The following is a 14,142-nucleotide window of genomic DNA, read 5'->3' as shown; positions in this document are numbered from 1 at the left end:
CGGTGCTAAGCTTCCTTTCTGAAATACTGCCGCCTTTATATCAAGAATCTCCCACACTAGAGGTTAACAGTTCTGGAATATTCCCCCATTATTTTATGCCTGCCTGTTTATTGTCCAAATCGAAAAGTAAAAAAAAATTGGACCATATGCAACTCAGAGAGGGTATACAAATAATCCCATTTGTCGAATTTGGAACTGCCCACTCCTTTAATAGATTGTGGTGCCTTAATGTGCTATTGTCTCTGTAAACTTCTGGAATTTAATTTCTCTTTGAAAAAGTAAAAGAGCAAGAGTAATTGTTATCACGGTAGTTGCAGCCTAATGTGACATGAGGAAGCACAGCCAAAGCAGTAAATGTAGCTGAATATTTCTAAGCAACTGAACAAGGTTTGGTCAAACTTTTTTAAAACAACCTGATATAATAATCACTGTGATTAAAGTTATTGGTCAGAAGCAATGAGCACTGCCAGAATTATGTCACTTGCAGAATCTTTGCAATTGTTCATTGTGAAACTGTGCAATCAGCAAGGGTTTAATTCGGCACCACCCCCACCCCTCACCTTCCCTGTCCCCTAACTAATCCTCAGGAATTTAAGGAGTTGCAGGGTGAAGCCACTCCTTGGGATTTGCTGGTTGTTCACTGCCAATTCCTTTTCATTCATCATTTCTAGACACTGTCTCCAGCTTTCAGAGAACTTCCTAACTTAATCTCAAAATGTGTCATTTTTTGATTAGTCTAAGTGCTTGAAAATAGAATTTATTTTCCACTCAATATCAGCTTCAGGACGACCAGATCACATAGAATTCAGGATTAGAAGAGCATCAAACTCCCTTTTTCACACAATTCCTGCAAATACTCTTAGAAAACCGAACCCTGTTCCTGTGTGAGAATTGTTTCTGTTTCTCTCTTGAGCAATCCTGTGGCTTCTCTCAGTTGAAATGCCAGTCCGATACAAATTAATCCTGAATTAGAGTCAACTGCTTTTTCATGCCAAAGTGCTCAGATTGAGACAGTCCAGTTTACAGACAGTGGCCACTCTATTAGGTACAGTGTGCACTTCTGTACGTTTGTGGTCTTCTGCTGCTGTCAGCCACCCACTGCAAGGCTCGATGTGTTGTGTGTTCTGCACACCACTGTTGTAAGGCGTGGTTATTTGAGTTACTGCTCCTACCTGTCGGCTTGAACCGATCCAACTGTTCTCTTCTGACCTCTCATTAACAAGGCACTTCCACCCACAGAACTGCTGCTCTCTGGAGAGTTTTGTTATTTGCACCATTCTCTGTAAACTCTGGGGACTGTTGTGCACGAAAATCCCAGGAGATCAGCAGTTTCTGAGATACTCAAACCATCCCATCAGACATCAACAATCATTCCTCAGTCAAAATCACTTAAATCACATTTGTTTCCCCACTATGATGTTAGGTCTGAACGACAACTGAACCTCATACCCGTACACTTCTATGCATTGAGTTGCTGCCTCCATAATTGTCTGATTAGATATTTGCACTAATTATCAGATGAACAGTTGTGTCTAATAAAGGCATCACTTTGTGTGCTACAGTCAGCCTTAAGAGGATCCTTTCATTCATTCTGGCAGAGTTTAAACTTGGTGTCAACAGTGAAAGGCTACAATCAAAAAGACCATACTTAATATTTATTTTAGCTTGTTTTCTTAAAGTGTTAATACTTGTGGGATTATAATACATGCTAGTAAATCAGTATTCTGACTCACCAGATAAGTTAACAGTTGCAATAGGATTACAATGCCAATACTCACAGATCTTTGCAGTTGGCATCACAGAGAGTAGTCCATTTGTTCTGCTGGTGTGGCTGCCATTTTATACACTGGTAGTTGGGATCCAGGTAAGAGCCATTCAGGCTGTCGTTGTCTTGCATTAACCCTGAGAGCCAATGGGGAGAAAGAGCATTGGTATGAATTTCAGCCAGGTTGGAAATGTTCTCTTAAATCACTGAACCCTGTTCTCCAAAGATGAAAGTCCTAGACAGTGAGACTCAAACCTTCTCCCAATGGTACACAGTCAGCAGCCTCCTGCACAGAGGCATTGCCTACCAGGACTCCCGTTGGCCAATCCATCAATATCCAGAAGAAGGGGAACAAAGTCAATGGACACCACTAGCAAGGTGATGCAAGGATCAGTAACTCTGGACACCCCTGGACCACCCATGCTCAATTCCCCAAACATCCAAAGAGGTGCTGTGAGGACAAAACAGTGGCCAAAACTGGTACTCTGACTGGCTGGGACACAATAATGGATTCTCTCAAGCAGGGGTTCCCAACGGACCCCTTGCTTAACGGTCTTAATCCATGGCATAAAAAAGGTATATACAGTTTTACTCAGCCTGGATCCTATCATATTCATTTTTTTCCCCTCTCTGTATCTAAGTGTTAAGGATATTCATTTTTGATTAAACCAAATGTTCCAAACACGTCTGTATGTTCATGGAACCATTCTGTCAACATTGTTTTTCTACAACTACCTTCACTGGTTATCAAGGACGATCTTTTAAGAAGAGGGACAAGGCATCTGTACTTTGAGATCTTGATAACAATTCTGTTGGAAATTCTATGTGGGAGAGACATATGTGATCATAATATGATAAGTTCTTATCTGCAATTTGAGAAGGATAAAGGCAGCTCGGAGGTGTCAGTGTTGCAGTTGAACTGGGGAAACTATGGAGCCATGAGGGAGGAGCTGGCCAAAGTTGACTGAATGGATATCCTAGCAGAAAAGACAGTGGAACAGCAATGGCAGGTATTCTTGGGAATAATGCACAAGGTGCAAAATCAGTTCATCCCCCGGAGAAGGAAGGATTCAAAGGGGGGAAAGGGGCCACAGTGGTTGACAAAGGAAGTCAGAGATTGCATAGCATTAAAAAAAAGGAAATATGACAGAGCTAAGGTGAGTGGGAGGACAGATGATTGGGAAGTTTTTAAGGAACAACAGAACTTAACTAAAAAGGCACTACGGGGAGAAAAAATGAGGTACAAACGCAAGCTAGCCAGGAATATAAAGGAAGATAGCAAAAGCTTTTTTTAGGTATGTGAAGAGAAAGAAGATAATTAAGAACAATGTTGGGCCCTTGAAGCATGAATTGGGTGAAATTGTTATGGGAAACAGAGAAATGGCAGAAGAATTTAATGAGTACTTTAGATCTGTTTTCACTAAGGAAAACACAAGCAATCGCCCAGATGTATGGATGGGCCAAGGACATAGGGTAACGGAGGAAATGAAACAGATTGACATTAGGAAGGAAACAGTGATGAGTAGACTGATGGGACTGAAGGCTAACAAATCCCCAGGTCCAGATGGTCTGCATCCTAGGGTACTAAAGGAGCTGGCCCTGGAAATTACGGATGCATTGGTAATCATTTTCCAATGTTCCTTAGATTCAGGATCAGTTCCTGAGGATTGGAGAATGGCTAATGTTATCCCACTTTTTAAGAAAGGAGGGAGGGAGAAAACAGAGAACTATCGACCTGTCAGCCTGACATTGGTGGTGGGGAAGATGCTAGAGTTCATTATTAAGGATGAAATAGTGGCATATCTAGATAGCAGTGATAGGATTGGGCCAAGCCAGCGTGGATTTACCAAGGGTAAATCACGCTTGACTAATCTGTTGGAGTTTTTTGAGGATGTAACCAAGAAGTTAGATGGGGGAGATCCAGTGGATGTAGTGTACCTTGATTTTCAGAAGGCATTTGATAAGGTCCCACTTAGGAGATTGGTGGGTAAAATCAAAGCTCATGGCATCGGGGGGGGGGGGGGGGGGGAGACATTGACATGGATAGAAAACTGGTTGGCAGATAGAAAACAAAGGGTAGCGGTGAATGGGTGTTTCTCGGAATGGTAGGTGGTGACTAGTGGGGTGCCACAGGGCTCGGTATTGGGACCACAGCTGTTTACAATTTACGTCAACGATTTAGATGAAGGCATTGAGAATAACATCAGCAAATTTGCTGATGTTACTAAGCTGGGTGGCAGTGTGACGTGATGAGGATGTTAGGAGAATTCAGGGTGACTTGGATAGGCTGGGTGAGTGGGCAGATACTTGGCAGATGACGTTTAATGTGAATAAATGTGAGGTTATCCACTTTGGGAGTAAGAACAGGAAGGCAGATTATTATCTGAACGGTGTAGAGTTAGGTAAGGGAGAAGTACAAAGAGATCTCGGAGTCCTTGTTCATCAGTCAGTGAAGGTGAATGAGCAAGTGCAGCAGGCAGTGAAGAAGGCTAATGGAATGTTGGCCTTTATTACAAAGGGAATTGAGTACAAGAGCAAGGAAATCCTCTTGCATTTGTACAGAGCCCTGGTGAGACCACACCTGGAGTATTGTGTACAGTTTTGGTCTCCAGGGTTAAGGAAGGACATCCTGGCTGTAGAGGAAGTGCAGCGTAGATTCATGAGGTTAATTCCTGGGATGTCCGGACTGTCTTACACAGAGAGGTTAGAGAGACTGGGCTTGTACAAGCTGGAATTAAGGAGATTGAGAGGGGATCTGATTGAAACATATAAGATTATTAAGGGATTGGACAAGATAGAGGCAGGAAATATGTTCCAGATGCTGGGAGAGTCCAGTACCAAAGGGCATGGTTTGAGAATAAGGGGTAGGTCATTTAGGACAGAGTTAAGGAAAAACTTCTTCTCCCAGAGAGTTGTGGGGGTCTAGAATGCACTGCCTCGGAAGGTAGTGGAGGCCAATTCTCTGGATGCTTTCAAGAAGGAGCTAGATAGGTATCTTATGGATAGGGGAATCAAGGGATATGGGGACAAAGCAGGAACCGGGTATTGATGGTAGATGATCAGCCATGATCTCAAAATGGCGGTGCAGGCTCGAAGGGCCGAATGGTCTACTTCTGCACCTATTGTCTATTGTCTATTATTTCCTATTATTTAGGGCAAAAAGAGTATACAGCAAGAGAAGCCACATACCCTCCCAACCACTAAAAGCAGAGGAAATTAGTTTAATAGGACGGTGACTTTATCATAGAGAGTTAGGCCGTCAGGAAGTGTATTCCTAAACTGGATTACTACTATGTAAATTGTGATCGGTAGAATGTTGCTAAAAAGTGTTCGGAAGAAAAAGATTTGAAACATGTTATTGCGAGGGTTAAACAGGCAACACTGCCCCAATTAGCCTAGGATGAATGATGCCATGGTACACAAATACTACATAAACCTGGGAATGTTCAAAGAAATGCCTTAAGAGTCTGTAAGACATTGTAGCAGAATTAGGCCATTTGGCCTAATGAGCCTGCTCTGCCATTTCACGATGGCTGATTTATTATCCCTCTTGTATACCGTCACCTTCTACAAAGTGAAACCAACTAACCTACATGACAACGAAGTTTCATTCCCAGATGAACTCAATGCTTTCTATGCTCGCTTTGACTGTCAAACTATGGAGGCACCTTCACAAACTCCCAAAGTCCCTAATGACCCTGTGATTTCAGTTTCTGAAGCTGATGTGAAAGATCCTTCAGGAGGGAGAACCCATAGAAAGCATTTGGCCCAGACGCTATCAGGCTGAGTATTGAAGGAAGTGTGCTAATTAACTGGCTGAAGTGTTCACTGTGATATTTAGCCTCTCACTTCAGCAGTCTGAGGTACCCACCAGCTTCAAGAAGGCTTCAATTACATTGGCAGCTAAGAGGAATGTGATAACCTGCCTCAGTGGCTATCGTCCAGTAGCACTTACATCCACTGTAATGAAGTGCTTTGAGAGGTTGGTGATGAAACATATCAGCCTCTGCCTGAGAAGTGACTTGGATCCACTCCAATTTTCCTATTGTCACACCAGGTCAATAGCAGATGCCATTTCATTGGCTCTTCACTCAACTCTGGAATATCTGTACAGTGATGACAATGTATACATCTGGATGCTCTTCATTGACTACAGACCATCATCCCGTCAAAACTAATCAATAAGCTCCAAGACCTAGGCCTCCATACCTCTTGTGCAACTGGATCCTCAATTTCCTCGCTTGTAGACCTTTGTCAGTATGGATTGACATCTCCTCCACAATCACCATCAGCACAGCTGCACCACAAGGCTGTGTGATTAGTGCCTGCTCCATTCACTTCATACTGTGAAGCTAAACACAGCTCCAATGCCTTATTTAAGTTTACTGATGACCCCGATGTCTTTCACTGAATCAACGTTGGTGATGTATCGGAGTATAGGTAGGAAACTGAAATTCTGGCTGGTGGCACAACACCAACCTCTCACTCAATATCAGCAGGACCAAGGAGCTGATTATTTACTTCAGGTAGAGGAAACCTGATGTCCATGAGTCAGTCCTCATCAGCGGATCAGAGGTGGAGAGGGTCAGTAACTTAAAATTCCTTGGTGTTACCATTTCTGAAGATCTGTCCTGGGTCCAGCATGCAAGTTCCACTACAAAATAAGCATGGTAATGCCTGTACTTCCTTAGAAGTTTGCAAAGATCTGGCATATCATCCGAAACTTTGACAAATACCTCTAGATGTGCAAGGGGAAGATTCTTGACTGGTTGCATTATGGCCTGGTATGGAACCACTAATACCCAGTTCACTAGTACCCAGAAAAGGCTACAAAACCCAGTCATCACAGGTAAAGCCCTACCATCATTGAGCATATCTACATGGAATATTGCTGCAGGAAAGCAGCATCCATCATCAAGGACCTCCACCATCCAGGCCATGCTGCCATCAGCAAGGAGGTACAGGAACTTTAGGCTATGCCACCAGGGTCAGGAACAGTTATTACCTCTAAACCATCAGGCTCTTGAACCAGAGGGGATAACTTCACTCATCTCAACACTGAGTAGTTCCCACAACCAATGGACTCATGTTTAAGGACTCTTTATTTCATGTTTTTAATATTTATAAGATATTTATCTATTATTATCTTTTTTTCTTTTCATTTTGTTTTTATTTTCTTTTTGCACTTGCACAGTTTGCTGTCTATTGCACATTGGTTGGTTGTCTGCTTTGTTGTGTGTGGTGTATCATTGATTCTATTGCATTTCTTTGTACTTACTGTGAATGCCTGCAAGAAAATGAATCTCAGGATTGTATATGTGACTTTTATGTACTTTGATAATAAATTTACTTCGAACTTTGAACCACATTGTCCTGCTTCTCCCCATAACCTTTGATGGCCTTACTAATCAAGAACCCACTAACTCTGCTTTATTGGGCTTGGCCTCCACAGCCAAACATGGCAAGAGGAATAGGAAGAATGATACACACAATGTGCTGGAGGAACTCAGCAGGTCAGGTAGCATCTATGGAAAAAAGTCCAGTCGACATTTCAGGCCAAAACCCTTCGGAGAAATGGGAAGAACAGCTGATCAGAAGAAATAATCAGAAGACTTTGATACTTAATTGCTTATTAGGATAAAATTGTTTATACTTAGTGCCTTCTGCCATTTATAGATTTGAAACACTGTTGAACACTTATCTACTCATGGAATGTAGACTACCCTTCATTAACGTTATTTGGCCATGAGTAAGTGCTGGTGGGCCACCTTTTGGAACACCATTGTCTGTATGGTTAAGGTGCTCTGAACATGCTACTGAATATGGAATTTGCACATTTTGACCCAAAGACGGAGAAAGAATGTTACCAGTTGTTCAGGTCAAAGTGACTTGTGACCTGATGTGTTATATGGAGAGATGGTAATGCTCCCATGAACCTGTTGTCTTTATCCTTCGAGGCTCCAGAGGATGCAAATGTGCAGAGTATTGTGCTGAAGAACCCTTGTTAGTCCTGCCGATGGGTTTTGGCCTGAAACATCGACTGTACCTTTTTCCATAGCTGCTGCCTGGCCTGCCGAGATCCTCCAGCATTTTGTATGTGTTGCTCGGATTTCCAGCATCTGCAGATTTTCTCTTGTTTGCTGTTAGTTGCACTGTTTGGATGATTTACATTGCAGACAATGTGGCTATGGTAGAGGAAGTACTCATGGATGACGAGCTGATCATGTGAACTACTTTGTTATGATTGATGTTGAGTCTGCTGAATGCTATAGGAAAAAATATTCTGCAAGCTTAAAAACTCAATACAAAATATCCACTTGGAGTTGGGTGACACCAGGCACCATCTTGGTTCTGGATGTAAAAGACACAGGAACATGCATCAGATCTGTTTATGCAGCCAGAACATTTATTAGGCTGTTCCAGCCAACTCTCTGATCAGTGACAATTGCAAGGTTATTGGTTGTGGGAAGTTAGATGATGACAATCGAGTTTTAATCTAATAGGAGGTAGTTAGACTCTCTCTAGTTGGAGATGTTCACTGTTTGGTATAAGTTAACAGATGTTGTCCTAAATGTTACCCAGCTGTTGCTGCACATGGGTATGGACTGTTTCAATATAACCATATAACCATCACAATTACAGCATGGAAACAGGCCATCTTGGCCCTTCTAGTCTGTGCCGAATGCTTACTCTCACCTAGTCCCACTGTCCTGCACTCAGCCCATAACCCTCCATTCCTTTCCTGTCCATATTTTACTTTAACCAATTTTACTTTAAATGACAATATCAAACCTGCCTCTACCACTTCTACTGGAAGCTCGTTCCAACGGCTACCATTCTCTGAGTAAAGAAGTTCCCCCTCGTGTTACCCCTACACTTTTGCCCCCTAACTCTCAACTCATGTCCTCTTGCTTGAATCTCCCCTAATCTCAATGGAAAAAGCCTATCCACGTCATCTCTATCTATCCCCCTCATAATTTTAAATACCTCTATCAAGTCCCCCCTCAACCTTCTATGCTCCAAAGAATAAAGACCTAACTTGTTCAACCTTTCCCTGTAACTTAGGTGCTGAAACCCAGGTAACATTCTAGTAAATCTCCTCTGTACTCTCTCTATTTTGTTGACATCTTTCCTATAATTCAGTAACCAGAATTGTACACAATACTCTAAATTTGGCCTCACCAATGCCTTGTACAATTTTAACATTACATCCCAACTTTTCTCAATGCTCTGATTTATAAGGGCCAATATAACAAAAGCTTTCTTCACCACCCTATCCACATGAGATTCCACCTTCAGGGAACTATGCACCATTACTCCTAGATCACTCTGTTCTACTGCATTCCTCAATGTCCTACCATTTACCATGTATGTCCCATTTTAATTAGTCCTACCAAAACGTAGCACCACACACTTATCAACATTAAACTCCATCTGCCATCTTTTGGCCCACTCTTCTAACTGGCCTAACTCTCTCTGCAAGCTTTGAAAATCTACTTCATTATCCACAACACCATCTATCTTAGTATCATCTGGATACTTACTAATCCAATTTACCACCCCATCATCCAGATCATTAATGTATATGACAAATAACTTTGGACCCATTCACCAGCCTCCAACCTGACAAACAGTTATCCACCACAACTCTCTGGCATCTCCCATCCAGCCACTGTTGAATTATCTGTAGAACTGCAAATGAAATAGTACATGCTACAGTTGATCATTGAAATTACTGACTGCCATTACATTGACTGCCTTGTCCAAATCTGTAACAAGACTCACCATCTGTACAGGAACTACTTTGCTGTACTTCCTTAAAGTATTACATTGCTGTTAAATGTTGCAGATTGCAAAGCTATCGAGGTCTTGTGTCTCTCACATCACAGAAGCTGCCGTGGGGACAAAAAAAAAGTCTTTGCCTCCCGGTTGACTTCTTGAACACTTGCTGACCCACAGCTGTCAAGCACTTTTACCCAAACCCAGCCATGTACAGAACATTAACAAAGACAGCAAGCCAGGGGGAATGAGCTGCTGGAATGATGAGTGAATCATTGTGCACAAGTTCACAAAAATGCAGAACAGTGAGAGAAACAGAGGAAAGATGCTGCTCTGGCATGGAGGAAGAAAAACAAATGGGTCTCTTGAGGAGCCTAAAGTGCTTCATCTGAGGGACTAATCCTAAAAAGAGGAATAGTTCTGGAATGTTTCTTTCACGTGGAATTCCCGCAGCCCCAAAGAACTGACAGGACATTGCCAGATACCCTGAAATATATCTCAAGGCTCCCCACCCAGCCATCTATTGCATGACAACATTTCAAACGGATGGCAGAATTATTCCCATGGTATTTTCTAACAAAAGGTACTGAAAGATTCACAGTATTAAATGTTTGACTACAAAATAGTACATCTTTTAGAGCTGACCAGAGGTAGCAACAGAAGCTCTGATTCTAAAGGTACTCACCACCTTGTGGGCACAAAACATCAGCATTCAATAATAACACACAAAACATTTTCTTAATGTGCTTTGGCAGGTCTTGTTAGCACTGGTTTCATGATGGTAATTACTGGATTGGCTGATAGAGCTGGGGTGTGAGTTAGTTTGTCGAGAACGGAGGGATGTTACCTCAATTCCATGAGCTACAAGATTCTGGTCCAGAAGCATATCAACTCCTGCCTGGGGAGTGACAAGGGTTCACTACCATTTGCCTACTTTCACTACAGGTCAACAACAGATACTTGCTCTCCGCTCAGCTCTGGAATAACTGGATAGTGAATATGCATACATCAGGACGCTCTTCATCGACTCCAGCTCATCACTACCATCCACTCAAAACTAATCAATAAGCTCCAAGTCCTAGGCCTCAATACCTCTTTGTGCAATTGGATCCTCGATTTCCTCACTTGCAGACCCCAGTCAGTTTGGATTAGCAACAACATTTCTTTCTCAATCTCCCTCAGCACAGGAGCACCACAAGGCTGTGTGCTTAGCACCTGCTCTACTCACTTTATACTTATGACTGTGAGTCTAAGCACAGCTCCAATGCCATATTTACGTTTGCAGGTGACACCACTATCGTTGGCTGAATCAGCATATAGGAGGGAGAATGAAAATCTGGCTTGAATTTTTTAAAGAAGGTCCTGGAGCCAGTTCTCATTATGAGATAGGAGAGGGTCAGTAAATTTAAATTCCTTGGCATTATCATATCAGAGGATCTGTTTTGGGCCCAGCATGTACAGAAAGTACCATTACAAAGGATGCATGACACCACCTCTATTTTGTTAGAAGCTCATGCAGATTAGGTGTCATCTAAAACTTTAACAAACTTCTTCTTCTTCAGCCACATCATCCCTGTGGGGGCAGCAGCCCGCCAGAATTCTCTGTCCTGAGCCATTCAGGTGGTGGTCCTGGATGATAGAAGATTGATCGACCCCATGGCTTCCATGGACTTCCAGCTTTCACCATCTGACTTCTAAACAAAGATCCTTTCTCTCCCTTTAGCACCGCTTCGACGGGATGGGGTTGCTAGCCCCACTCCCAGCCCTCCTCCTTTTGCAGCAGGGCTTGGGACAGTCCAAGGCAGAGTTTTATAGATGCACAGCAGAGAGTGTTCTGACTGGCTGCACCACAGCCTGGTATGGGAACACCAATGCCCAGGAATGGGAATGCTGACAGAAAGTTCTGGTTACAAACCAGTCCACTATAGGAAAATTCCTCCCCTTCATTAGGCACATCTACAAGAAGAGCTGCCACACGAAAGCAGATTTCATCATCAAAGGACCTACACCATTCTCTTCTTGCTACTGCCATTGGGAAGGAGGTACAGGAGCCTTGGGCCCCACACCTCCTGGATCGGGAACAGTTATTACCCTTCAACCATCAGTCTCCTGAACCAGCATGGATAAGTTCACTCATCTCAACTCTGAACTGACTCCACAATCCATGGACTCACTTTTAAGGGCTCTACAACTCATCTTCTCAGTATTATTGATTTATTTGTTTGCTTTGCTTTGCACAGATTGTCTTCTTTTGCACGTTGGTGGGTTGTCAGTCTTTGGATGTGGTTCTTTTTTCATTCATTTTATTGTATTACTTTGTTCTACTATGAATGCCTGCAAGAAAATGAATCTCAGGGCAGTATATGGTGACATGTATGCACTTTGATAAATTTACTTTGAACTTGAACTTGTGTTTTCTCCATAGCCTTAGCATTTTGATAAATATTCAAATATTTATCCAATGCCCTCTTGAATGCCAGAATTCAACCAGTATCAACAATAGCTTCGGACAGTAAGCTCCAGATCACTGGTTTAGAATGATTTTCCATTGTGTCTCTCCGGATATCTGATAGTCAGTTCAAGTGCATTTTATCTGGTTCTTGACCCCTCCACTAATGGGCACAGTTTTTCTCTACATATCCTACATAAAACTGTCAAAGTGCAAGTTTATCAAATCTCCCCTCACTATTTTTTGCTGTAAGGAGCAAAAACTTCAGATTTAAAAATTGTATATTTTTGTAAATGAATCCTAAAAGTGGGTGAAATTGGTCTGAATGGGACTGAAGGGAATTGTGTGTTCTAATAAAGTGAGAATTTCGGAGCAGGATCTCTTTGGCAGATTTACACAGGACCCATAAGATGCATTATCCTGTTTACCATGTCAAATTCACCATAAACAAGAGCATCCCAGAGAGGTATTCAGAGCTGATTATCAGCAAGGACAAGCCTGATATAAACTTGAAGAATTAGCCTTGTCCAACATCTACATATACCCACCTCATCAGGGAACACTGGGTAAGAGTCATTGATGGAACTGGAGGGCACTTCCTAACCATGTGGAGCAAAAATAGAACTGGGAAGGGTCAATTGTAGACCTAACCACTGATCAACTAACTCTGCACAGGCTGAAATGCAAACAGAAAATGCTAGAAACACTCAGCAGGTCAGTCAGCATCTGTGGAAAAAGAGACAGTTAATGTTTCATGTCTAAAATCCTCTGTCAGAACTCGAAAAGAGAGAAAACAGGTTTGTTCACGTTACAGAAAAAGTGGGAACACATGGATAGGACCGAGGAAATATCTCTGATCAGAAGACTGCTCAGCTGATGCTTGTTCAGGAAATTTATCAACAAAACCACTGAAGTATCTCTGTGTCAGTGGCAAATCAATCCTCTTTCACTGTCCTGGAAAGTAAAACAGTCTGAAGGAGCATGAAGTAGGTGCAGAAGAATTTAAATCAAATATTCCTACCTGGCTCCTGTTTAATCATTCCATTCAACATCTGAGTGTTTAAAGTGTTTGGCGGGGAGTCAGAATGTTTCCGTTTCTTGGCTGGATGCACAGGAATACCTCTGCAAAGATATGAGAAATTATGGAGGCCAGACTGAAGGAGAGATTGGGACCAAGAGAATTTGAAAGACAATCTTTATTCACGTCCTTCTATCTCATGGGTTCAGCTAATTTAGGCTGTTCGGTGACTGGTCATGGGTAGCTACCCAGACATTTGGGAATAATTCAGTACAAATTAGTCACAAATGGATGGGTTTTAACTACTTCAACTGGAGCAAAAATGCAAACAGAGTGGACATTTAGTGAACTGAGTGCTTCTACAGACACATATCACACACTCACACAAACACACACATTCTCTCTCTCTTTTAACGTTGGGAACAAATGGATTCTGAATTCAGTCAATATCAGAAATCTAAAAGTACGAAGATTGAGTGATTAAAGAAAAGTATCTTTCACAGATGAAAGGATTGTATTAGAGCGACACACACAAAATGCTGGAGGAACTCAGCAGGTCAGGCAGCATCTATGAAAATGAATAAACACTTTATGTTTCGGGCCAAGACCCTTCTTTAGGACTGGAAAGGGACGGGGAAGACACCAGAATAAAAAGTGGGGGGAGGGGAAAGAGGCCAGCTGGAAGGTGATAGGTAAAACCAAATGAGAGGGGAAGGTCAAGGGCTGGAGAAGTAGGAATCTGAAAGGAGAGGTAAGTGGACCCTAGGAAGGAGAAGGAGACCCAGGGGGAAGTGAGAGCAGGTGAGAAGAGTGGGAGTTTTTTTTACTGGAAGGAGAAATCATTATTCATGCCATCAGGTTGGAGGCTACCCAGATGGAGTACAAGGTGTTGCTTCTCCACCCTGAGGGTGGCCTCATCTTGGCACAAGGAGCCATGGACTGACATGTCAGACTGGGAATGGGAATGGGAATTAAAATGCTTGGCCACTGGGAAGTTCCACTTGTGGCGGATGGAGTGGAGATGCTTGCTTGAGAGTGGTTCATTTGAACAGCAATGCTCTGAATGTATATAAACAAATCATGCAGTAAGAAACACACACACACACACACACACACACACACACACACACA

The 14,142-nt window shown here is 42.5% G+C and overlaps 1 protein-coding gene across 8 annotated transcripts in view; it reads right to left on the bottom strand.

Moving 5' to 3' along the window:
* The window catches only part of myrf (myelin regulatory factor), a 264,892-nt gene that overhangs the window by 65,230 nt on the left and 185,520 nt on the right, over window positions 1–14,142 (bottom strand). For all 8 annotated transcript variants that reach the window (XM_059975651.1, XM_059975652.1, XM_059975657.1 and 5 more), the window contains 2 exons: window positions 13,015–13,115; window positions 1,779–1,902 (listed from right to left, as the gene is read on the bottom strand). In XM_059975651.1, the coding sequence (XP_059831634.1) occupies window positions 1,779–1,902; window positions 13,015–13,115 (225 nt within the window). The remainder of the gene's footprint in view (window positions 1–1,778; window positions 1,903–13,014; window positions 13,116–14,142) is intronic.

The sequence above is a fragment of the Hypanus sabinus genome, chromosome 7 (genome assembly GCF_030144855.1).
Source record: "Hypanus sabinus isolate sHypSab1 chromosome 7, sHypSab1.hap1, whole genome shotgun sequence".
Classification (NCBI taxonomy): Eukaryota; Metazoa; Chordata; class Chondrichthyes; order Myliobatiformes; family Dasyatidae; genus Hypanus; species Hypanus sabinus.
The sequence above is the reverse complement of the archived record's forward strand: the minus strand, read 5'-3'. Positions and strand labels throughout refer to the sequence as shown.